Source organism: Bombina bombina, chromosome 3 (assembly GCF_027579735.1).
Source record: "Bombina bombina isolate aBomBom1 chromosome 3, aBomBom1.pri, whole genome shotgun sequence".
In the NCBI taxonomy this organism is placed as follows: Eukaryota; Metazoa; Chordata; class Amphibia; order Anura; family Bombinatoridae; genus Bombina; species Bombina bombina.
In genome coordinates this window covers 221,273,082-221,299,897 of record NC_069501.1, presented here as the reverse complement: position 1 = coordinate 221,299,897, position 26,816 = coordinate 221,273,082, and the positions used below count along the sequence as shown (strand labels likewise).

Genomic DNA, 26,816 nt, shown 5'->3' with positions numbered 1-26,816 from the left:
GCCAAAGGCTTAAATACCTCCCCCACTTCCTCATAACCCCAGTCATTCTTTGCCTTTCATCACAGGTGGTTGGCAGAGAAGTGTTAGAAGATTTCGGAGTAGTCTCTTATGGAGACTCTTCAAGATGGGACTGGAGTTTTAAGTAGTCCTGTCAGCCTCTCAGGGAGAGCATGGATGAAAGTTAGAGTCCGGAGATGCAGGGAGAGTCTTTCTGCAAAACCATCCAGACTCATATTAACAGCTCCATAGGCAATCAGCGTTGACGAGTTTCGCTGCCTGCTTTCTTCACACAAGTCCATGTCAGAAGCGATGCTACTACCTGTCACACTTGAAGGGCCGTGTTCCTGTTCCCCAGCGTAGATTCTAGTAAAATCATTTTAATATTTTATACATATATGATAACCCAAGAAGACAGGGTCACAGTGTGACTCCTTTTATCTGTATAGAATTAAAGGTTAATATCTCCTTAGGGGGAATAATCTTATATGTTTATTTGATTTTATGCTGCTTTTATGTGTGAGATGTTATGGGCTCATAGGCTGTTAGGGAATATACAGTTTTCACTTTCACTTTGAGAGCCATGCAGCTTACAAGCTTGGCGTGCTTTCTCATAGCAGGGACGGGTCCTGCATTGTGCACCATGTGATTCATTCCCTTTTTCCTGACCGGGTGTCTATCAGAGAGGAGTCATAAATCTCTGTACTTTCTGGGTCATAGGAGGTGGTGAGTGCCCCAGCCATTTGGGTATAAGAGTGCCATTTTTTTTTAATAAAATAAGATGTTTTATTTTTCTAGTTCTCCGGTTATTGCACTAGCGATGAAAGATTCTGTTACTTTAGAGGGCACTCCCTCTATTCCTAATGAGTAATTCCTGTTTTATATGGTCAGGAGGCCTTAGTTCCGCCCTCTAAATTATGTTCCATGTGCCTTAATAATGTGATAATATCAAACATGTTTGATACCACAGAGCCGTCCACGTCTGAGGAGTTGTCATCCAGTGAGATGCGTACCCTACATTCTTATTTCTACACATGCAGTTTTCCCGTAGCATTGCTAATCCTCCATCTGGAGGAGGCCTTTTTTCACCAGACGTTACTGCGTAGTTCAGACGGCGGTGTCTGCGGCCTTTAATGCTTTACCTTGCCCTGCTAAGCGCAAGCGAAAGGTTACATATTGCAATCCTTCCCAGAGTACGTCAGATAATTTATTGGATTTAACTGAGGGTTATCCGAGGATGAAGTTCTTTCTGAGACTTCAGAGTATGAACATTCTGGGTCGGAGTCTGCTGCCTCTAAACCTCCGGCTGCGGAGGAACCAGACTTTAGTTTAGGAATTTGTGCTTAGTTTTTGGCAAATTCAGAGGTCCCAGAGGCCAAAATGCCTGATGAACCTTTAATTCCTAAATTGGATATAGTTTAAGGACAGGGCGGTACCTTATCCTTCCCTGCTCCGGTTAGATGGCGAACATTATTATGAATGTTCCGTCCCTAAATGGGATGGTGTTATCTTCACCCTTGCTAAACGTACTACTATCCCGCTTGAGGATAGTTCTTCCTTTGAAGAGCCCATGGATAAAAGATGGAAACTCTCTTAAGAAGGATGTTTCAACATACGGGATATTTGTTTCAACTGGCGGCGGCTGTTGCCGCAGTTACTGGAGAAACTACCTTCAGGCGTAACTCCTTATAGGATTGATCGGGGTGGAGGGTCCCACCGACGTTACTCAGAAAAGATTTACAGCCTTCAGGGTTGTTAATTATATTATCTGTGCTGCTATTAGGCAATTTATTCGCTTAAATGCTATGGCTTCAGCTTTTTCTGTTCAGGCCCGTCGGGCTCTGGCTGGAGTCATGGTCTGTGGATATGACTTCTAAGTCTAGACTCCTTCCCTCCCTTTAAGGGAATGATTTTGTCTGGTCCAGGCCTGGACTCAATTATCCCCACAGTCTCAGGGGACAAGGGTGCCCTCCTACCGCAAGAGTATATGAACTAATCTAAGGGACGATTTTTGTTCTTTTCGTTCTGATAAAGCCCATGTCAGCAGTCCTCCACTAAGCTGGAGCAAACCAATAACTCTTGGAAGCCGGCTTAGTCCTGGAATAAATCCAAGCAGAGCAAGAAGCCCGCCGAGTCGACGTCGGCATGAATGGGCGGTACTCTTCTGGATCGTGTAGGAGGCATTATGTCGCTCTTTTCAGTCACTTGGTTCAGGGACGTGCAGGATCCATGGGTCCTTGAGGTCATAGCTCGGGGTTACAAGATAGGTTATAAGTCTCAGCCACCCAAGGGCAGATTCCTCCTGTCTTCCTGACCAGAAAGGAGGGAAGCCTTTCTGGGGTGTGCATATCGTAGTGAGAGGTTTGGGATACTATTCAAAGCTTTCGTGGTTCCTAGAAGGGAAGAATGGATCAATCAGAATATCTCCTTTCTTCTTCGATCCCATGGATGGCAGATAATCTAGAGAGAGTTCTCTTGTATCTTGGTTGCTATAATAGTCTCCATAGACATGAGAATATTTCTAACAGACAAGAGATGTTGCAAGCTAGCTTCAACATATCTTGCCCTCCAGATCTCCTTAAGGCCATTTGTGGCTCGGTGTATGGAGGTGATTGGTCTCATGGTGTCCGGCTTGGACATCATTTCCTTTGCCAGGTTTCACCTCAGACTGTTGCAACTGCGCATGCTGAACTAGTGGAACGGCGATCATTTGGATCTGTCTCAACAGATTTCTCTGGATAACCAATCGGGAGAATCGTTCTCTTGGTGGTTTTGTCCGGATCACTTGTCCTGAGGGACGTCTGTCTCAAGACCATCCTGGGTGATTGTGACTACGGTTGCGAGTCTGTCTGGATGGGGATCTGTTTGGGGTGCCAGGAAAGCACAGGGCCTCTGGTCTCAAGAGGTAAAGCTCCCTCTTGATCTCATTTTGGATCTTTGGGCAATATACAATGCTCTGAAGGCTTGGCCTCTGCTGGGTTCGTTCCAGTTAATCAGATTCCAATCAAGCAATATATCCTCGGTGGCTTACATCAACCATCGGGGGCGGGGGAACGAGAAGCTCCCTAGTGTTGAGGGAAGTATCTCAGATTCTGGTGTGGGGGAGACCCGCATTTGTTTGCTGTCAGCCACCCACATTCCGGGTGTGGACAACTGGGAAGCGAATTTTCTCTGCAGACAATCCTTCAATCAGGGAGAATGGTCTCTCCATCCCGAGTGTTTGCAGAGATTTGCAAGAGGTAGATCTTATAACATCTCAATACCAAGCTACCCAGATAGGCGTCGAGGTACAGGGATCCTCAGGCGGAGCTAACAGATGCATTAGCGGTGCCTTGGTGGTTCAATCTGATTTATCCTTTCCGACTACTTCCTAGTGTAGTGGCTCGAGTCAAGCAGGCGTCAGTGATACTAACCGCTCCGTCTTGGCCGCGAAGGATATGGTTCGCTGATCTAGTGGGGATGTCATCTTCTCCTCCGTGGAAATTACCTTGTCGCAGAGATATGCTGACCAAGGTCTCTTTGTTCATCAATGTCTAGATTCTCTGAGGCTGACTGCGTCGAGATTGAATGCTTATTCCTAGCCAAGAGAGGGTTTTCTGAGAGAGTTATTTTTACTCTCATTCAAGCTCGTAAGCTGGTTGCTCGTCACATCTATCATAGGGTGTGGAGGACCTACTTATTCTGTTCTCCAGGATGAACTGGAGAAGGGCTTTTCTGCTAAGTCCCCTGACGGCACAGTTTTCGGCCCTGTCTGTGTTACTGCACAAGAGGTTTGCAGAGCTTCCAGGTGTTTAAGGCTCTGCTGTGATTAGACCTGTGTTTAGATCTAAGGCTCCTCCTTGGAGTTTAAATCTTGTCCTTAAGGTTTTGTAACGGGTTCCGTTGGAGCCTATGCATAAAGTGGACATTAAATTGTTGTCTTGGAAGGTTCTTTTTCTGCTGGCTATTGCTTCTGCACACAGAGTATCTGTGATTGTTGCCTTGCAATGCATCCCTCCTTATCTGGCTTTTCATACCGATAAGGCTGTTTTTCGAACCAAGTTGGGTTTCTTCCTAAGGTTGTGTCAATTTGCAACATCAATCAAAAGATTGTGGTTCCTTTCTTATGTCCTAATCCTTCTTCAACGAAGGAACGTTTACAACGTATTCTGGATGTAGTTTGTGCCTTGAAGTTCTATCTTCAGGCCACAAAGGAATTTAGACAAACCTTTTTCTCGATTTGTTCTCTTTTCCGGGAAGCGTAGGGGTCGGAGGGCCTCTTAGACTTCCTTATCTTTTTGTCTGAGGAGTGTCATCCATTTAGCATAGAAATGGTGGGACATAAGCCTCCTCTAAGGATTACGGCTCATTCTATGAGAGCAGTGGTTCCTCTTGGTGCTTCAAAAATAAGGCCTCTATGGATCAGATTTGTAAGGCGGCTATCTGGTTCTCCTTACATACTTTTTCCAACATTTTTACAAGTTCGATGGTTTTTCTTCTGCTGAAGCAGCCTTCGGGAGAAAGGTTTTGCAGGCTGTGGTGCCCTCAGATTAGGGTCCGCCTCTCTTTTTTCCCTGCCGTTAGCATTCTGTGTACTCTAGAGCTTGGGTATATGTTTCCCACAAGTAAGGAATGCAGCTGTGGACTCTTGCCATATTAAGATGGAAAACATAAATTATGATTTCCTGATCATATCATTTCCATCTGCATGGGAAGAGTCCACAGCTCCCGCCCGTGTTCTCCAATGGGCGGCCCTAATTTTTTTTTCTTATGGTACCTTTTTCACCCTATTTCTCCTACTGTTCTTTGTCCCCTCGGCAGAATGACTGTGGTTATGAGGAAGTGTGGAGGTATTTAAGCCTTTGGCTGGGGTGTCTTTGCCTCCTCCTGGTGGCCAGGTTCAGTATTTCCCACAAGTAAGGAATGCAGCTGTGGACTCTTCCCATACAGATGGAAATTAAATTATCAGGTAAGCATAATTTATGTTATTACTTTCATACAGGTGGTTAGAGTCCATGATCCTTTACTCTTGGGAAGTACTTTTCTCTACCACTAGGATGAGGCAAATATTCCCAAACCCAAGAGTTCTATAAAACCCCTCCCACCTCACACATACCTCAGTCTTTACTTTGCCTCCGCTGGAGGTGGTTGAAGAATAAAGATGTGCATGTGATTCTTCAGAGAGAGGAGTTTTCAGTCTTGTCAGAGGGATGTATTTGGGGTATAGTTTATGATTCTTTTTTTCACCTCATGGAAAAAATGTCATAAACCCTCTATAATTGGTTGCAGGGAGTTGTCTTTTGCCTCCTTTTATGGATCTACAATATACTCCTATTCCATAACCTCTGCTGATATGTTTCAGTGCTGGTTTGGCTGCCTTCTGCTTGATTGCAAGTGGATGAGTGTCTATTGGTAAGTATCTTTTTATTAACATTTAGCCAGGCTATGGGCACTTTTGATAGTTTACTTATATATGTTGTTAATATATATACTTTAGTCTACTATAGTTTTTCCTGCACCGGATTACGCCTGTCGGATTACCGCACGTCCCTTTTACTCTTCATATAGTTTTACGCAATTCGGGTTAGCGCACAGTTATGCGCGATTCAGGTTTTTGGCAAGCATAATCCCCCTTTTAATACATAGTGTGGGATAAATAGAGAAGTGTAATCGCATAAACTCCCCACATACACCGTGTGACCAATCTTCACTACTCCGGTAAAAGGTAAATACACAAGGGAGAGTCAAATATCAGGAGGGCACCCTCCAAACGTTCCCCACAGAAACAATGGCGGTATGAAACCGGAGATGAGCTATGCTCCTCTAGCTGAAATTCTGACACAATGTTCTATAGCGGCTCTCTTATGCACAATATATCTCAGGACTCATACCTGTCAACCTCCGGATCGTCTAAGGCAGATGTATGGGCTGGCTGTAAATCAGCCGTTTCACCTCCGTACGTAGTGCCTTTTTATCCTGCAGGATATTTCAGCTGAGTCCTGTGCCCGCCTTCACTGGCGGTTGCATCGATCTCCAATCCTCCTCCTGTTGCAAAAACCTGAGCTGTGTGTGCTGTACGGTAGCCACCCCGGGTCAGTGCTCACTCTGAAGGCCTTTTAAAGCATAAACAAAAACAGAGATAGAGGAGCATAGACCGGGTGGTATGCAAGTAAAAACTGTTTATTACAAATTAGCTCCGTAGCGCGACATGAGTGAAGTCAAATATACAGTGATCACAAAAAATGTGGAGGGGATAAACACCCCAGTTTAAACACGGAAAATGTGAAAAGGGCTGGAAAATATCAGGTAAACGCGTTTCAGCATGTAGCCTTACTCATTACCTTGGTTGCAAGGAGTTGTCTTTTGCCTCCCTTTATGGATCTACAATATACTCCTATTCCATAACCTCTGCTGATATGTTTCAATACTGGTTTGGCTGCCTTCTGCTTGATTGCAAGTGGATGAGTGTCTATTGGTAAGTATCTTTTTATTAACATTTATGACTCTCATCTAATCAGGCTATGGGCAATTTTGATAGTTAACTTATATATGTTGTTAAAATATATACTTTAGTCTACTATAGTTTTTCCTGCACCGAATTACGCCTGTTGGATTACCGCACGTCCCTTTTACTCTTCATATAGTTTTACGCAATTGGGGTTAGCGCACAGTTAATAATATAATAATCCCCCTTTTAGTTGTCAGTTTTTTTGGTGCGTGCTCGGATTTAATTTTTTTCCTTCGGTTTTGTTTTTTGTTCGGCTTAGAGCACATTGTACCTGTGACTGTTTTTTTTTTTTTGTAAAAGATGCTTAGGAGGGGGTAAATGGATTTCATTCCTCAAGAGCTTTTTAAGGGTGTTTCTCTTGCAAGGTGTATCCAGTCCACGTATTCATCCTTACTTGTGGGATATTCTCATTCCCTACAGGAAGTGGCAAAGAGAGCACACAGCAGAGCTGTCCATATAGCTCCCCTCTGGCTCCGCCCCCCAGTCATTCTCTTTGCCGCTCTAACAAGTAGCATCTCCACGGGAGGGTAAAGTGAATGTGGTGTTAGATTTGTAGTTTTTATATCTTCAATCAAAAGTTTGTTATTTTTAAATAGTGCCGGTTTGTACTATTTACTCTCTGGCAGAAAGTGATGAAGAATTCTGCTGAGAGGAAAATGATTTTAGCGTGTTGTAACTAAAATCCACTGCTCTTCCCAAACAGGACTGAGGAGTACCAGAAAACTTCAGTTGGGGGGAACAGTTTGCAGGCTTAACTGCTTTGAGGTAGGTTTCAGTCATCTTTTTTCTAGTCAAGACAAGATAATGCTAGAAGACTGACAAGATTCCCCATGTGGGAAGGGTAAGCCATGTTCTGAGACTTAGTATAGAACTGGAGGCTTATTTAAGAGGGTTCATTAGACTGGTTATCACTTTTGCAGGGCAATCGATTATTTTCTTTGACAAAATACTCTTTATTGACACTTTTAAGTTCTATGTTCCCTGACACCAGGGATACTGTTTTGTCTTCAATTGGTAAAGTTTCCACTGGGGTTGAGGATTCCTCATCTGATGTTGAACCTGATATTTCCTCTTTTTTGTTAAAAGTTAAACATATTCATTCTCTTTTAAAAGATGTCTTAATTACTTTAGGGGTTAAAGATCCTAAAGTTTTGGGTGAAAAGCCCTGTAATCATTTAAATTTAGTTTTTAAGACTGCTGTTAATCTCCTTGAGGTTTCCCCTGTGCCTGATGCTGTCTCTGAAATGATCTCCAGGGAATGGTCTAAGTCTGGTATTTCTTTTACTCCTTCTGCAAGGTTTAAAATATGATATCCTTTAACTGCTGCTAATTTAGATTTTGGCTAAACATACTACTATTCCTTTGGAAGACAGTACTTTAGAAAGTTTGAATATTTTTATAGAAGGGCCTTTTTACATGCAGGTTATATTCTCAGACCAGCTATTTCTATTGCTGCTTCTACTTAATGGTTGTCTAGTCTTTCAGAGCAGTATGCTGATAACTCAAATCTATTGGGTTTGCTTCAGATTGCCAATTCTTTAATTTGTGATGCTGTTTTGATATTATGAAGATTAATGTCAAAACAATGTCTTTAGCAATTCTTGCCAGGAGGCCCTTGTGACTTAAATCCTGATCTGCTGATATGGTGTCTAAATCTAGATTGTCTCTTTCTTTTCAGGGAAATAAGTTATTTGGTTCTGATTTAGATTCTATTATTTCCACTGTTACTGGAGGTAAAAAGGGTGCTTTTCTTCCTCAAGACAAAAAGTCTAGAGGGAAATCCAAAGCTTCTAATTGTTTTTGTCCCTTTCATCAGAATAAGGAACAGAAAACTGACTTCAAGCTCAAAAGCAAGATTCCTCTGGTTCAGTCAAAGCAGGGTAAAAAATCTATCCCTACTACCAAAACTGCATAAAGGTGCAGCCCCCAATCCAGAAGTTCTGGTAGGGGGCAGATTAAGGAGGCTTTGTCATGCTGCTTTCTTCTCTGCTGTGGCTGTTGCCTTGGATACAGGCACTCCTCCTGTTGCTAGGGATAGGGCAGTGTAACTGCAGCACGGTGATTACATCATCACCGCCCACCCTGTCTTCCCTATGTAAAGGCCTCAGTCTCTCTAATCTGTGCCAAAGTATAGGTGTTTCTTCTTGTGCTCCTGGGTGCTGTATTTCTTATGCTAAATTGCTGTATTGATTCACTGTTGCTGAACTCTGCCTGTTTGACTACTCTGCTTGCCTTAACCCCTGAATTGCTTAACTGTTGATGAACTCTGCCTGTTTGACTATGCTGCTTGCCTTAACCCCTGAATTGCTAGACTGCTTAACTGTTGATGAACTCTGCCTGTTTGACTACGCTGCTTGCCTTTAACCCTGTATTGCTGGATTGCTTAACTGTTGATGAACTCTGCCTGTTTGACTACTCTGCTTGCCTTAACCCTAAAATATTGGATTGCCATTCTGTTGGTGAACTTTGCTTGCCTGACCATTCTATTGATTTACCCTTGAACTGCCTTACCGCTGGATTCCCTACCTATTGCCGTCAGAGACTATCCTGTCTGTTTCAGTCCTTTAAGCGGTTTACCCTTGAACTACCTAACCGCTGATTCCTACCTGCTGCTGCTAAAGACTACCCTGCATAGTGTGAGTACTGTTTACCTCATTTTGCGAACTTTTTCTGCTCTGGGATATTCCCTATAATTCCAGCTTGATGCTGGGATAAGAAGACTACTGGCCAAGTTCGATCAGTATTCAGAACAAGGCCTTCCAGAGGAATTTTTTTTTTCTTTCCAATGTTCCAAGGAATCCTGTAAAAGCTCAAGCTTTTCTTCAGTCTGCTTCAGATCTGGAAAATATGGGAGTGATTGTTCCAATTCCTTTGCAGGATTTTATTCAAATCTCTTCATTGTTCCAATGAAGGAAGATATTTTCAGACCAATTCTGAACAGGTTTGTAAGGATTCCATCGTTCACAATGGAAACTATCAGGACTATGCTGCCTTTTGTTCAGCTAGGTCAGTTTACGTCCACAATAGATTTAAAGGATGCTTACCTTCATGCTCCTATTCACAAAGATCATTTCCAGTTTATGAGGTTTGCCTTTCTGGACAGGCATTTTAAGTTTGTTGCTCTTCATTTGGTCTGGCTAAATCTCCAATAATATTCACAAAGGTTCTGGGTGCTCCTTTCGTGTGTGATCAGTTCACAGTTATTGCAGTGTTTCCATACCTGGGCGACATCTTGGTTCAAGCGACATCTTTTCCTTTAACAGTCTCTCACACCAACCGACCCTTGTTGTTTCTTCAACAGCATGGTTGGAGGATCAATTTTCCGAAGAGTTCTTTGGTTCCTTAGACAAAGCTAACTTTCTTGGGTTTCCAAATAGACTTTGTATCCATGAGTATTTCCCTAACAGAGCAGAGAAGGTTAACATTGGTGTCAGCTTGTCTAAACCTTCCGTCTCTCGTTTCCTTCAGTGTCTCTGTGGAAGTACTAGGTCTAGTACTAAATGCAATTCCATTTGCTCGACTTCACAAGGCCTCTTTAGCTTTGTATTCTGAGTCAATGGTGCAGGGATTATATTCAGCCGTCTCATAAGATATTTTTGGATCCCAGTAATCAGTCTCTAACTTGGTGGAAGGATCATCCGTTTATTATTCAGGGGGCTCATATTTTGCTCATCTTACCTGGTTTGGGATCACTACAGATGCAAGTCTTTCAGGTTAGGGAGTTGTTTGGGGGTCTGTGACAGCACATGGAGTTTGGGATTCCCATCTCCGTTTCCAGACAGACAATGTCTCAGCAGTAGCTTATATCAACCATCAGGGGGGAACTCACAGTTCACTGGCGATGATAGAGGTGTCTCAGATTCTCTCCTTGGCATAAGCCAATTCTTGTCTAGTCTCAATTCATATCCTAGGAGGGAACAATTGGAAGACAGACTTTCTCAATCTCTACATCCAGGGGATTGGTCTCATCATCAGGATGTGTTCAATCAGAGTGTGGATATTTAGGATCTCCCAGAAATAGATCTGATCGCCTCTTGTTTGAACAACAAACTTCCCAAGTATTTTGCGAAGTCCAGGGATCCTCACGCAGAGTTAGTGCATGCTCTAGTAGTTCCTTGTTCATTTTAGCCTGCTTATCTGTTTCCGCCTCTGGTTCTGCTTCCCAGAGTAATTTCCAAGATAAGGCTAGAGAAGTTGTCTGTAATCCTTATTGCCCAATCTTGGCCTTGCAGTAATTTGATATGCGGATCTGGTTTCTCCTTTATCTCTTCCTCTGCGGTCAGACCTTCTGTCCCAAGTTCCTTTTCTCTTGCAAGATGTATTGAGTCCACGGATTCATCCATACTTGTGGGATATTCTCCTTCCTAACAGGAAGTGGCAAAGAGAGCACCCACAGCAGAGCTGTCTATATAGCTCCTCCCTTAGCTCCACCCCCAGTCATTCTCTTTGCCTGCTTAACTGCTAGGAAGGGTAAAGTGAGTGTGGTGACAAAAATGTGAGTTTTTATTTTCTCAAGCAAAAGTTTGTTATTTTAAATGGTACCGGTGTGTACTATTCACTCTCTGGCAGAAAAGGGATGAAGATTTCTGCAAGTAGGATGATGATCTTAGCACTTTGTAACTAAGATCCACTGCTGTTCCCACAGAGGCTGAGGAGTACAGGAAAACTTCAGTTGGGGGAATGGTTTGCATGCTAAGCTGTATTGAGGTATGTTCAGTCAATGTTTTTTCTAGACAGACTGTGATAATTCTAGAAAAGGCTGACAATATCCCCATGAGGGAAGCGTAAGCTGTATTCAGACACTTAATAGAGAATCCCAGCTTGCATAAAGGGCTCATTTGTTACTGGTGGCACTTATGGGAAAAAGTTTTTTTCTATTGAAAACTTAACGTTTTGAGGGACTTTAAGGGGTCATTGTGGCTTATTTAAGGGTTATTAACCCACATGGCTAGTTTAGAAACACTTTGGTGTGTTTCTTTTAGGCCCCACTAACATCGAGTGAGGTGGGAGGGGCCTATTTTCTTGCCTCAGTTGCGCAGTTTTCTTTTACTCTGAAGACATCCAGCTGCTTCTCTAGAGGGTCCTGCTGTGTTTGAGGGCTCAAAAGAAGTTTTTTCCCCACAAATCTATCCTAAAGGGCAGGTAGGCGCCACAGCAGAGCTGTGGCAAGGTGCTGAACGTTTTTTTATCGGTTTTTGACGTTTTGTCAATCCGGTTTTTACATTAAGGGGTTAATCGTTTATTTGGCTGGCTGTGCAAACTTACTAAGGCTTTATGATTCTACTGTAAAAATTTCGTAAAGTTTACTGCTTTTTTACACTTAAAGGCACAGTACCGTTTTTTTCTAAGTGTTATTTACTTTGAATAAAGTGTTTTCCAAGCTTGCTTGTTTCTTTACTAGCCTGTTTAACATGTCTGACACCAAGGAAAATCCTTGTTCAATGTGTTTAGAAGCCATTGTGGAACCCCCTCTTAGAATGTGTCCCACTTGCACTGATATGTCTATAAATTATAAGGAGCATATTATAGCACTTAAAAATATAGCAATAGATGATTCTCAGACAGAAGGTTTGCCATCTAGCTCTCCCCAAGTGTCACAACCAGTAACGCCCGCACAAGTGACGCTAAGTACCTCTAGTGCGTCGACTTCATTTACTTTACAAGACATGGCCACAGTTATGAATACAACCCTCACAGCGGTTTTATCTAAACTGCCTGGTTTACAAGGAAAGCGTGACAGCTCTGGGTTAAGAACAACTGCTGAGCCTTCTGAGTAGCCGTATCCGATATACCCTCACAATGTTCTGAAGTAGGGGTAAGGGATTTGCTATCTGAGGGAGAGATTTCTGATTCAGGAAAGACGCTCCCTCAGACAGATTCTGATATGACGGCCTTTAAATTTAAGATTGAACACCTCCGCTTGTTGCTCAGGGAGGTATTAGCGACTCTGGATGATTGTGACCCTATAGTGGTCCCAGAGAAATTGTGTAAAATGGACAAATACTTAGAGGTTCCTGTTTACACTCATGTTTTTCCAGTCCCTAAGAGGATTGTGAATATTGTTACTAAGGAGTGGGATAGACCAGGTATACCATTCGCTCCCCCCTCCTGTTTTTAAGAAAATGTTTCCCATATCTGACACCATGCGGGACTCATGGCAGACGGTTCCTAAGGTGGAGGGAGCTGTTTCTACTCTCGCAAAGCGTACAACTATACCTATCGAAGACAGTTGTGCTTTCAAAGATCTTATGGATAAAACATTAGAGGGTCTCCTAAAGAAAATTTTTGTTCATCAAGGTTTTCTTCTCCAACCTATTGCGTGCATTGTTCCTGTAACTACTGCAGCTGCTTTCTGGTTCAAGGCTCTAGAAGAGGCTCTTCAGATGGAGACTCCATTAGAGGATATTATGGATAGAATTAAGGCCCTTAAGTTGGCTAATTCTTTCATTACAGATGCCGCTTTCCAACTGGCTAAATTAGCGGCGAAGAATTCAGGTTTTGCCATTTTAGCACGCAGGGCGTTATGGCTTAAGTCCTGGTCATCAAAATCTAAACTTTTGAACATCCCTTTCAAAGGAAAGACCCTATTCGGGCCTGAACTGAAAGAGATTATTTCAGACATCACTGGAGGGAAAAGGCCATGCCCTCCCTCAGGATAAAACAAATAAAATGAGGACCAAACAAAATAATTTTCGTTCATTTCGGAACTTCAAGGGTGGTCCCGCTTCAGCTTCCCCTGCGGCAAAGCAAGAGGGGAATTTTGCCCAATCCAAGTCAGTCTGGAGACCTAACCAGGCTTGGAACAAGAGTAAACAGGCCAAGAAGCCTGCTGCTGCCTCCAAGACAGCATGAAGGGGTAGCCCCCGATCTGGGACCGGATCTAGTAGGGGGCAGACTCTCTCTCTCTTCGCTCAGGCTTGGGCAAGAGATGTTCACGATCCCTGGGCGTTGGAAATTGTGTCCCAGCACAATTCCCCAGCTTGCTTTTAGGATGGGGAGTTTTTCCATGTCAGGGATTTATCAAGAAATACTCCGACAACACACCACCAAAGCTCAGGGAGAGATACTGGAGAGACTGATCTCAGACACCATACATGAGATTTCCATCCAGGATATCCAAACCAGTCTCACAAAGGCCAAATCGGCGACTTTGGCACTGGCGTTGAGGGAAGCACAGATTAGAATAATCAATAGAGATTACATCACCCCTAGTAGAAGGGCTAGATGGAACCCTGAATTCCCCAACAAATTTGTGAAATGTCAGATTCCCGATCCCTCCCTAGCACATTACTTTTTTTATTGCCCTTTGATCAAGCGATTTTGGGGTCGTCTACAATATTGGCTTAAAACCAACTTAGGTATTTTACATGGCCTACTGTACCTAACAGAACACAGCCTCTGTTAACACTTTGTACACTACTAGCAAGACACTGCATACTGACTTTGTGGTGGTCTAATCGCGCCCCCACTATAACGCAATTTAAGAAAACACTATTTAAGCACCTATTCATTGAGAGACAGGATGTATGTTGGGACACCAGACATAGACTTCTACCCTTTTTAAAGAAATGGACATGCTTTTTGGAAAAGCTGCCCTCTGGACAGCAGAGCCAAATTCTCAAACCATTCGCACATCATGAGATAATGCTAGAGGCGACACTTAGGGGTGAATGGACAGCGGTGATAGCGGAGAGATCTCCCCAGAACAGAACTGGAGACGCGGAGACAATTCTCATTGAATCCTTATTCTGATCCTCTCTTTTCCTCTCCCCCTACCCCTCACCCCTTTATTTATTTATTTTTTTCTCTCCTCTCTCCCCTCCCCTCTCTACACCCCCGCAGATGTGATTGCTCATGTGCCTCCCTCAACAATGGGACATACCAGAGGCCATTGGGATGGGACTTCTCGTCCTTAGTATAGCTAAGTTGTTCTAAGTTAGAGGTTAAGGTTTAGGATTTTGACTATATTAAATTACTAAATTTACTGAGGGATACGTGCAACCTGCTAGTTTAATGATATACATTTAGGATTCTACCTAACAGATCGACAATGCATCTCTAATGTGTAAACGTCTTAATGTACAGGCTCAGATGATATATTATATGCTCCTTTTCTCTATTTTCTTCTTTTTTGTAAATATCAAGATGACCTGAAACATGTATTTGTCTCTTTACTGTAAGACAAATGGATGTATTTGTGGATTATGTAACATTTTGTTGTATCCTCAGTATTAATAAAAAGAATTAAAAAAAAAAAAAAAGAAATTGTGTCCCAGGGATATCTTCTGGACTTCAAAGACCCCCCCCCCCCCCCCAAGGGGGAGATTTCACGTTTCTCAATTGTCTGCAAACCAGACAAAGAGAGAGGCGTTCTTACGTTGTGTAGAAGACCTACATACCATGGGAGTGATCCGCCCAGTTCCAAAAGCGGAACAAGGGCTAGGTTTTTACTCAAACCTGTTTGTGGTTCCAAAAAAAGAGGGAACTTTAGGACCAATCTTTGATCTCAAGATTCTAAACAAATTCCTCAGAGTACCATCATTCAAGATGGAGACTATTTGGACTATTCTACCTCTGATCCAGGAAGGTCAATATATGACTACCGTGGACTTAAAGGATGCGTATCTACACATCCCTATTCACAGAGATCATCATCAATTCCTCAGATTCGCCTTTCTGGACAGGCATTACCAGTTTGTGGCCCTTCCCTTCGGGTTGGCCACGGCTCCCAGGATTTTCACAAAGGTGCTAGGGTCCCTTGTGGCGGTTTTAAGACAGCGGGGCATAGCAGTGGCGCCTTATCTAGACGACATCTTAATTCAGGCGTCGACTTTCCAGTTTACCAAGTTTCACGCGGACATCGCGTTGGCTTTTCTGAGATCTCACGGGTGGAAGGTGAACATAAAAAAGAGTTCTTTCTTCCCTCTCACAAGAGTTTCCTTCCTAGGGACTCTGATAGACTCAGTAGAAATGAAAATATTTCTGACGGAGGTCAGAAAATCAAAACTCTTAACCACTTGCCGAGCTCTTCATTCCATTCCTCGGCCATCAGTGGCTCAATGTATGGAGGTAATCGGACTCATGGTATCGGCAATGGACATAGTTCCTTTTGCCCGCCTACACCTCAGACCACTGCAACTGTGCATGCTCAAACTGTGGAATGGGGATTATGCAGATTTATCTCCGCAAATACATCTGGATCAGGAGACCAGAGTTTCTCTTCTCTGGTGGTTGTCTCAGGACCACCTGGCTCAGGGAATGTGTTTCCGCAGGCCAGAGTGGATCATTGTAACGACAGATGCCATCCTGCTAGGCTGGGGTGCTGTCTGGAACTCCCTGAAAGCACAGGGCTTATGGTCTCGGGAGGAAACTCTCCTCCCGATAAACATTCTAGAACTGAGAGCGATATTCAATGCGCTTCAGGCATGGCCTGAGCTAGCTGCGGCTAAATTCATCAAATTTCAGTCGGACAACATCATGACTGTAGCTTACATCAATCACCAAGGAGGAACACGGAGTCCTCTAGCGATGATGGAAGTAACCAAAATAATCCAATGGGCGGAGACTCACTCGCCATCTTTCAGCAATCCATATCCCAGGGGTAGAGAACTGGGAGGCGGATATCCTAAGTCGTCAGACTTTTCATCCGGGGGAGTGGGAGCTCCATCCGGAAGTTTTTGCCCAGCTGACTCAGCTATGGGGCACACCAGAATTGGATCTGATGGCGTCCCGTCAGAACGCCAAGCTTCCTTGTTACGGATCCAGGTCCCGGGATCCCCAGGCGGTACTGATAGATGCTCTAGCAGTGCCTTGGTCCTTCAATCTGGCCTATGTATTTCCACCGTTTCCTCTCCTCCCACGTCTGGTTGCCAGAATCAAGCAGGAGAGAGCTTCGGTAATTCTGATAGAACCTGCGTGGCCACGCAGGACTTGGTATGCAAACCTAGTGGACATGTCATCTGTTCCACCGTGGACTCTGCCAATGAGGCAGGACCTTCTAATCCAAGGTCCATTCAAGCATCCAAATCTAATTTCTCTGCGTCTGACTGCTTGGAGATTGAACGCCTGATTTTATCAAAGCGTGGTTTCTCTGAGTCGTCATTGATACCCTGATTCAAGCTAGAAAGCCTGTCACCAGGAAAATCTATCATAAGATTTGGCGCAAATATCTTTATTGGTGTGAATCCAAGGGTTACTCATGGAGTAAGATTAGGATTACTAGAATATTGTCTTTTCTCCAAGAAGGATTGGAGAAGGGATTATCAGCTAGCTCCTTAAAAGGACAGATTTCTGCTTTGTCTATTCTTTTACACAAGCGTCTGGCAGATGTCCCAGACGTTCAAGCTTTTAGTCAGACTTTAGTCAGAATCAAGCCTGTATTCAAACTTGTTGCTCCGCCATGGAGCTTAAACTTAGTTCTTAAAGTTCTTCAAGGGGTTCCGTTTGAACCTATGCATTCCATAGATATTAAGCTTCTATCTTGGAAAGTTCTGTTTTCAGTAGCTATCTCTTCGGCTCGAAGAGTTTCTTAGTTATCTGCTTTACAGTGTGACTCACCTTATCTTGTTTTCCATGCAGATAAGGTGGTTTTGCGTACCAAACCTGGATTCCTTCTTAAGGTTGTTTCTAATAGGAATATCAATCAGGAAATTGTTGTTCCTTCGCTGTGTCCTAATCCTTCTTCAAAGAAGGAGCTTCTGTTGCACAATCTTGATGTGGTTCGTGCTTTAAAGTTCTACTTACAAGCAACCAAAGATTTCCGTCAAACATCTTTATTGTTTGTTGTTTATTCTGGTAAGCGGAGAGGCCAAAAGGCTACGGCTACCTCTCTTTCTTTTTGGCTGAAAAGCATCATCTGTTTGGCTTATGAGACTGCTGGACAGCAGCCTCCTGAAAGGATTACTGCTCATTCTACTAGAGCAGTGGCTTCCACATGGGCTTTTAAAAATGAGGCTTCTGTTGAACAGATTTGTAAGGCGGCGACTTGGTCTTCACTTCATACTTTTTCCAAATTTTACAAATTCGATACTTTTGCTTCTTCGGAGGCTATTTTTGGGAGAAAGGTTCTACAAGCAGTGGTGCCTTCCGTTTAAGGTACCAGTCTTGTCCCTCCCTTCATCAGTGTCCTAAAGCTTTGGTATTGGTATCCCACAAGTATGGATGAATCCGTGGACTCGATACATCTTGCAAGAGAAAACAGAATTTATGCTTACCTGATAAATTTCTTTCTCTTGCGATGTATCGAGTCCACGGCCCGCCCTGTCTGTTTAAGACAGGTAGTATATTTTTATTTAAAAAACTTCAGTCACCTCTGCACCCCTATAGTTTCTCCTTTTTCTTCCTAGCCTTTGGTCGAATGACTGGGGGTGTGGACTTTAGGGAGGAGCTATATAGACAGCTCTGCTTTGGGTGCTCTCTTTGCCACTTCCTGTTAGGAAGGAGAATATCCCACAAGTATTGATGAATCCGTGGACTCGATACATCGCAAGAGAAAGAAATTTATCAGGTAAGCATAAATTCTGTTTTTTCCATCTGGATCTCAAGTCTCTAAACTTGATGGCATGGAATTTGCCAGTGTTTTTATGTCAGTTTGCATTATCTATGCTGTTGTACATTTTATGCTCTTTGGAATATTTTTTGCCGTAATGTACTTCGTGTACTTTTGTGTACACTATTATATGCAAATCTAAATACATTGTTTACTTCATGTGCAGCAGCGCACATAATGCTTTTTACATATGCAGAACTTTGTCTATGTAGACATTATAGGCTAGAATACGAGTGGAGAGCAGAATTGCACTTTCAAAAGCACTCAGTAATACCAGCTCACGCAAGTGTGCACTGGTATTATAAGTTGAGCGCAATACGAACGCGACCTTGCTTTCACATTGCAGGGAAGTTTTGTGCTCATGAGAGCGCGCTTCCATAGGCTCCAATGGGAGCCTCATTCTCATGCCGTGAAACATGGCAGAGAACCTAGCGGAACGAGTTCTTTCTGTTCTGCAAGGTCCTCCCTTTGAACCGATACATTCCATTGATATCAAACTCTTATCCTGGAAAGGTTTTTCTTGTTAACAATTTCCTCAGCTAGAAGAGTTTCTGAGTTAGCAGCTTTGTCCTGTGATTCTCCATTTTTAGTTTTTCACAAAGATAAAGCTATGTTTCATACCAAATATGATTTTTCTTCTTACGGTAGTTTCTCCAGAAAATATCAATCAGGAGATTGTTGTTCCTCCTTTGTGTCCAGATCCTGCAAATTCTAAGGAACGACATTTACATAATCTTGATGTAGTTAGAGCATTGAAGTTCTGTCTTCAAGCTACTAAAGAATTCAGACAATCCTCCAGCTTGTTTGTTCATTACTCTGGTACTTGTAAGGGGCAGAAGGCTACTACTGTAGTGTTGGCCTCTTGGCTCAAACAGGTAATTCACAAAGCATACATGGTGGCAATAAAGTTGCCTCCTAAACATATCACATCTCATTCTACAAGAGCTGTTACGACTTCCTGGGTTTTCGAAGATGATGTATCTTTGGAGCATATTGCAAGGCTGCATTATGCTCTTCTCTGTATACCTTTTCAAAATGTTACCACTTGGATGTTTTTTGCTTCTTCACAAGCCGTTTTTGGCAGGAAAGTCCTTCAAGCTGCAGTGTCTGATAAATAGGAACTGCCTGAAAATTGTCCCACCCTTTCCGTAACATGATCTTTCTGCTTGGTTATTAATCCTGCATGTTATGGAGCCCAATAGACCATAATCATTATACAAAGAAAACATAATTCAAGCTCTTGTGTGGGTTCTTGGCCTTCTTCTAGTGGTGTGAAATATATCCCACATGTTATGGAGTCCTATAGACTATCATCATTCCGGAAAAAAATATGTTATCAGATAAGCATAAATTATGTTTTTATATGTCATCACTAAGTGAAATTGCTTTGTTTTGGAGTGTATAGTGACTTCAGAAGAGAACATGCATTTTTTTATTTTTTTATTATTGTTTTTTTTTTTTAAACAACTTTCCAATTTCCTTCTATAATCTAATTTGTTTCATTCTATTGGTATATTTAGTTGAAGAGAATACCTAGGTTGGCTCAGGAGCAGCAATACATTACTTTGAGCTAGCTACTGATTGGTGTGTGTACATATATGCCTTTTTATTGGTTTACCAGATGTGTTCAACTAGCTCCCAGTATTCCGTAGCTGCTCCTTCAACTAACAATACCAATAGAATGAAGCAAATTTGAAAATAGGTTTAAATTAAAGAGTTGTGCTCTATTTGAATTATGAAAGAAAATATTTGGGTTTTGAGGCTCCCACTGCTATGTTTTATTTAAAATATATACTTGTTAATGTTTAAGGCTGTTATTTTACAAAATGGTATTTAAAGTGAAGGTCAACTTCACGCAACTGCCCCACGGCATTGGATAGACTTTGCAAAATGAGGGTGGGTTTAATTCATCAAATTTGTTTTTTCAGTATTTTCGCCCGGGATTTTGTCAAATTGATTGACAGATGAATATTTTTAGAACGAATCCTTTTTCCCCCCGGACCGTGACGTTTATGCAAAGGAGCTGAACACCCGGGGGGCAAACAAGGATTCATTCTTTTAAGAATCGTCATCTGTCAATCATTTTTATAAAATGCCAGGCGGGAATGCTGCGCTTATCGTCGGAGCGCTCAAAAGGTAAAAAAATTAAATAATGAAATATAACATAACATATTTGATGAATTAAACCCACCCTCATTTCAATGTCTATTCAATGGCGTGGGGAAGTTGTGTAAAGTTGACCTTCACTTTAACTCAACAGAAACCGGCCTTTGCTTTCCTGGTATTCGTGTGTTACTTATAATTGTTATGCATTTGTTACAGCACATGTTTGTTATGCGTGAAAGACCTGAAACAGTGTTAATTGACCTGATACAAAGGACAAAAGATGCAGTCAGAGAGCTGGATAATCTGCAATACCGTAAAATGAAGAAGCTGCTTTTTCAAGAAGCTCACAATGGTCCTGCTGTGGAAACACAAGAGGAGGAAGAGGTAAGTGGTAGACGACTCCATGTTCTGAATCTAAATAATGTATTTGCATTCTTTTAAGCCAAGAAAAAAGTTTGTGCAGCATTTATTAACTTTGACTAATCTCTTTTTATTCAAAGTTTACATTGGGTTGACCATTTGTTGGATTTATATTGAGTCTCTTTAAAAAATGAAGCTTCAAGGTTAAATCATATTGATTTCAACGTTATAGTACTTTCCCTTAATTGGACAGTATTAATGGATAAATGCTTTGTTATACTATGATAATCTTTTATAGATTGTTTTAAAAGGACAATATGCTTTCATTAGTCAAACAGTGTAAGCAGTTTTAAACAACTTTCTAATGTACTCCTGTCAACAAATATGCTTCATTCTCTTGGTATTCTTTGTTTAAAGCATACCTAGGTAGGCTCAGGAACAGCAGTGCACTACTGGGAGGTAGCTGCTGATTGGTGGCTGTATATAAAGTATATGTTTCTTGTCATTGGCTTACCTGCTATTTTCAGCTAGCTCCCAGCAGTTCATTGCAGCTCCTTCAGCAAAGTCTACCAAGAGAATGAAGCAAATTTGATTACAGAAGTAATTTGAATAGTCGTTTAAAACTGCATGCTCTTTCTGCATCATAAAAAAATTTGTGTTTTATGTCCCTTTAATTAAAGTGATGGTAATTTACATAGTTTTAGAAGCCTGATTCTAATAATAAAGCTAATAACTAGAAGAGTCGCTAACTTTATTTTTTAAAAAGTCACTTAGGTATTTATATTATATGATTCTTTCTATCGTATAGCGGCATCAGTTCACCCCGCCCCCCTTGTTCCTGGTTTGTGTCCAGCACGTTAGAGAGCAGTCTCACCTGCTCTGCTGACATGCTTGCTATGACTCACATATGCTCAATGGTAATTGGATACTGTTATAATTGCGATCGGAGCTCAATTTCTAATGGGCTGTGGGCATTGATTTCTTAAGAAAAATCGAAAATGCGCATGCGTTGCTGAAAATCTGAGCAGATCCATGATTTAGCGAACGCATGCTTAAAAGAACTGTTTGTTTTTTTCTGAATGCAAACATGCCAAAATGCCACAAATCTAATTGGACAACAGCATTAAATGCTGCTGGAGCGCACAGTACATCAATTGATGAAATGCAGGCTTTTTGAATTTACCATCACTTTAATGGAATACATATCATCCTGATTATCTTAAGATGCAATAGACACCATGAATTTTATTTTTTATTTTTTTATTTAATTTTTTGTTATGATATTTGCATATAAGTTACTTATAAAACTATCCAATACCTATTTTCTCCAACATTGGTGTGTCCGGTCCACGGCGTCATCCATAACTTGTGGGAATATTCTCTTCCCCAACAGGAAATGGCAAAGAGCACAGCAAAAGCTGTCCATATAGTCCCTCCTAGGTTCCGCCCACCCCAGTCATTCTCTTTGCCGCTGAACGAGCAGCATCTCCACGGAGATGGTGAAGAGTATGTGGTGTTTTGTTGTAGTTTTTTATTCTACTATCAAGAGTTTGTTATTTTAAAATAGTGCTGGTATGTACTATTTACTCTGAAACAGAAAAGGATGAAGAGTTCTGTTTGTGAGAGGAGTATGATTTTAGCAGCAGTAACTAAAATCGTTTGCTGTTTCCACATAGGACTGTTGAGATGAGATAACTTCAGTTGGGGGAAACAGTTAGCAGACTTCTCTGCTTAAGGTATGACTAGCCATATTTCTAACAAGACTGTGTAATGCTGGAAGGCTGTCATTTTTCCCCTCATGGGGACCGGTAAGCCATTTTCTTAGTCTCAAACAGAATAAAGGGCTTAATATGGGCTATAAAACTGGTAGACACTTTTATGGGCTAGAGCAATGCTTTGAATGCTTTAAGACACTGTGGTGAAAATTTGGTTAAAATTGAACAATTCCTTCATAGTTTTTCACATATTCAGTAAAAAAGTGTGCCCTGTTTAAAATTTAAAGAGACAGTAACGGTTTTATTTTAAAACGGTTTTTGTACTTTATTGACAAGTTTAAGCCTGTTTAACATGTCTGTGCCTTCAGATAAACTATGTTCTGTATGTATGGAAGCCAATGTGTCTCCCCCTTCAAAATTGTGTGATAATTGTGCCATAGCGTCCAAACAAAGTAAGGACAGTACTGCCACAGATAGTAAAGTTGCCCAAGATGATTCATCAGATGAAGGGAGTAGACATAGTTCTACATCATCTCCTTCTGTGTCTACACCAGTTTTGCCCACGCAGGAGACCCCTAGTACTTGTAGCGCGCCAATGCTTGTTACTATGCAACAATTGACGGCAGTAATGGATAACTCCATAGCAAATATTTTATCCAAAATGCCTGCATTTCAGAGAAAACGCGATTGCTCTGTTTTAAACACTGTAGAGCAGGAGGGCGCTGATGATAATTACTCTGTCATACCCTCACACCAATCTGAAGTGGCCATGAGGGAGGTTTTGTCAGATGGGGAAATTTCTGATTCAGGTAGAATTTCTCAACAGGCAGAACCTGATGTTGTGACATTTAAATTTAAATTGGAGCATCTCCGTGCACTGCTTAAGGAGGTGCTATCTACTCTGGATGATTGTGACAACCTGGTCATTCCAGAAAAATTGTGCAAGATGGACAAGTTCCTAGAGGTTCCGGTGCACCCCAACGCTTTTCCTATACCCAAGCGGGTGGCGGACATAGTGAATAAGGAGTGGGAGAAGCCCAGCATACCTTTTGTCTCCCCTCCTATATTTAAGAAATTATTTCCTATGGTCAACCCCAGAAAGGACTTATGGCAGACAGTCCCTAAGGTCGAGGGGGCAGTTTCTACACTAGCTAAGCGCACTACTATTCCTATCGAGGATAATTGTGCTTTCAAAGATCCTATGGATAAAAAATTGGAGGGTTTGCTTAAAAAGATTTTTGTACAGCAAGGTTACCTCCTGCAACCTATTTCGTGCATTATTCCTGTCACTACAGCAGCATGGTTCTGATTCGAGGAACTAGAAAAGTCGCTCAGTAGAGAGACTCCGTATGAGGAGGTTATGGACAGAATTCACCCACTTAAGTTAGCTAATTCCTTTATTTTAGATGCCGCTTTGCAGTTAGCAAGATTAGCGGCGAAAAATTCAGGGTTTGCAATTGTGGCACGCAGAGCGCTCTGGCTAAAGTCTTGGTCAGCGGATGTATCTTCCAAGACAAAATTGCTTAATATCCCTTTCAAGGGTAAAACCCTTTTTGGGCCAGAATTGAAGGAGATTATCTCAGACATCACTGGGGGTAAGGGCCACGCCCTCCCACAAGATAGGCCTTTCAAGGCCAAGAATAAGTCTAATTTTCGTTCCTTTCGCAATTTCAGGAACGGACCGGCCTCCAACTCTGCAGCCTCTAGACAAGAGGGTAATGCTTCGCAAACCAAACCAGCTTGGAAACCGATGCAAGGCTGGAACAAGGGTAAACAGGCCAAGAAGCCTGCTGCTGCTACCAAAACAGCATGAAGGGGTAGCCCCCGATCCGGGACTGGATCTAGTAGGGGGCAGACTCTCTCTCTTTGCTCAGGCTTGGGCAAGAGATGTTTAGGATCCCTGGGCACTAGAAATAGTTTCTCAGGGTTATCTTCTAGAATTCAAGGAACTACCCCAAGGGGAAGGTTCCACATGTCTCGCTTATCTTTAAACCAAATAAAGAGACAGGCATTCTTACATTGTGTAGAAGACCTGTTAAAGATGGGAGTGATACACCCAGTTCCAACTGTGGAACAAGGTCAGGGGTTTTACTCAAATCTGTTTGTAGTTCCCAAAAAAGAGGGAACTTTCAGACCAATTCTGGATTTAAAAATTCTAAACAAATTTCTCAGAGTTCCATCGTTTAAAATGGAAACCATTCGAACAATTTTACCTACAATCCAGGAGGGTCAATTTATGACTACCGTGGATTTAAAGGATGCGTATCTACATATTCCTATCCACAAAGATCATCATCAGTTCCTAAGGTTCGCCTTTCTGGACAAACATTACCAGTTTGTGGCTCTCCCATTCGGGCTAGCCACTGCTCCAAGGATTTTCACAAAGGTACTCGGGTCCCTTCTAGCGGTTCTAAGACCAAGGGGCATTGCAGTGGCACCTTACTTGGACGACATTCTGATACAAGCGTCGTCTCTCACAAAGGCAAAGGCTCACACAGACATCGTTCTGGCCTTTCTCAGATCTCACGGGTGGAAGGTGAACATAGAAAAGAGTTCCCTGTCTCCGTCGACAAGAGTTCCTTTCTTAGGGACAATAATAGATTCTTTAGAAATGAAGATTTTCCTGACAGATGCCAGAAAGTCAAAACTTCTAAACGCTTGTCAAGTTCTTCACTCTGTTCCACGACCTTCCATAGCTCAGTGCATGGAAGTAGTAGGGTTGATGGTTGCAGCAATGGACATAGTTCCTTTTGCGCGAATTCATCTAAGACCATTACAACTGTGCATGCTGAAACAGTGGAATGGGGACTATACAGACTTGTCTTCAGTAATTCAAGTAGATCAGAAGACCAGAGACTCACTCCGTTGGTGGCTAACCCAGGATCACCTGTCCCAGGGAATGAGCTTCCGCAGACCAGAGTGGGTCATCGTCACGACCGACGCCAGTCTAGTGGGCTGGGGTGCGGTCTGGGACTCCCTGAAAGCTCAGGGTCTATGGTCTCGGGAAGAGTCTCTTCTCCCGATAAACATTCTGGAACTGAGAGCGATATTCAATACTCTCAGGGCTTGGCCTCAACTAGCAAAGGCCAGATTCATAAGATTCCAATCAGACAACATGACGACTGTTGCTTACATCAACCATCAGGGGGGAACAAGGAGTTCCCTGGCGATGAGAGAAGTGACCAAAATCATAAAATGGGCGGAGGATCACTCCTGCCACCTATCTGCGATCCACAACCCAGGAGTGGAAAACTGGGAGGCGGATTATATGAGTCGTCAGACATTCCAGTTGCCCAGTTGACTCAATTATGGGGCATTCCAGACATGGATCTGATGGCGTCTCGTCAGAACTTCAAGGTTCCTTGCTACGGGTCCAGATCCTGGGATCCCAAGGCGACTCTAGTGGATGCATTAGTAGCGCCTTGGGCCTTCAACCTAGCTTATGTGTTTCCACCGTTTCCTCTCATTCCCAGGCTGGTAGCCAGGATCAAACAGGAGAGGGCCTCTGTGATCTTGATAGCTCCTGCGTGGCCACGCAGGACTTGGTATGCAGACCTGGTGAATATGTCATCGGCTCCACCATGGAAGCTACCTTTGAGACAGGATCTTCTAGTACAGGGTCCATTCGAACATCCAAATCTAGTTTCTCTCCAGCTGACGGCTTGGAAATTGAACGCTTGATTTTATCTAAGCGTGGTTTTTCGGATTCTGTGATAGATACTCTGATACAAGCCAGAAAACCTGTAACTAGAAAAATTTACCATAAAATATGGAAAAGATATATCTGTTGGTGTGAATCCAAGGGATTCTCATGGAGTAAGATCAAAATTCCTAGGATCCTTTCCTTTCTCCAAGAAGGTTTGGATAAGGGATTATCAGCGAGTTCTCTAAAGGGACAGATTTCTGCTTTATCTGTCTTGTTACACAAACGACTGGCAGCTGTGCCAGATGTTCAAGCTTTTGTTCAGGCTTTGGTCAGGATCAAGCCTGTTTACAGACCTTTGACTCCTCCCTGGAGTCTGAATTTAGTTCTTTCAGTTCTTCAAGGGGTTCCGTTTGAACCTCTACATTCCATAGATATCAAGATGTTATCTTGGAAAGTTCTGTTTTTGGTTGCTATTTCTTCTGCTAGAAGAGTTTCTGAGTTATCTGCTCTGCAGTGTAATCCGCCCTATCTGGTGTTCCATTCAGATAAGGTTGTTTTGCGTACTAAACCTGGTTTCCTTCCAAAGGTTGTTTCTAACAAGAATATTAACCAGGAAATAGTTGTGCCTTCTTTGTGTCCGAATCCAGTTTCAAAGAAGGAACGTTTGTTACACAATTTAGATGTAGTTCGTGCTTTGAAGTTCTATTTAGAAGCAACAAAGGATTTCAGACAAACGTCTTCTCTGTTTGTCGTTTATTCTAGCAAAAGGAGAGGTCAAAAAGCTACTGCTACCTCTCTTTCCTTTTGGCTGAAAAGCATCATCCGATTGGCTTATGAGACTGCCGGACGGCAGCCTCCTGAACGCATCACAGCTCACTCTACTAGGGCTGTGGCTTCCACATGGGCCTTTAAGAATGAGGCTTCTGTTGATCAGATATGTAAGGCAGCGACTTGGTC

At 42.5% G+C, this 26,816-nt stretch overlaps 1 protein-coding gene across 2 annotated transcripts in view; it reads left to right on the top strand.

Moving 5' to 3' along the window:
* TAOK1 (TAO kinase 1) overlaps positions 1-26,816 on the top strand; it is a 613,695-nt gene that overhangs the window by 422,573 nt on the left and 164,306 nt on the right. For both annotated transcript variants that reach the window (XM_053706161.1, XM_053706162.1), the window contains exon 12: positions 20,355-20,522. In XM_053706161.1, coding sequence (XP_053562136.1) covers positions 20,355-20,522 — 168 coding nt within the window. The remainder of the gene's footprint in view (positions 1-20,354; positions 20,523-26,816) is intronic.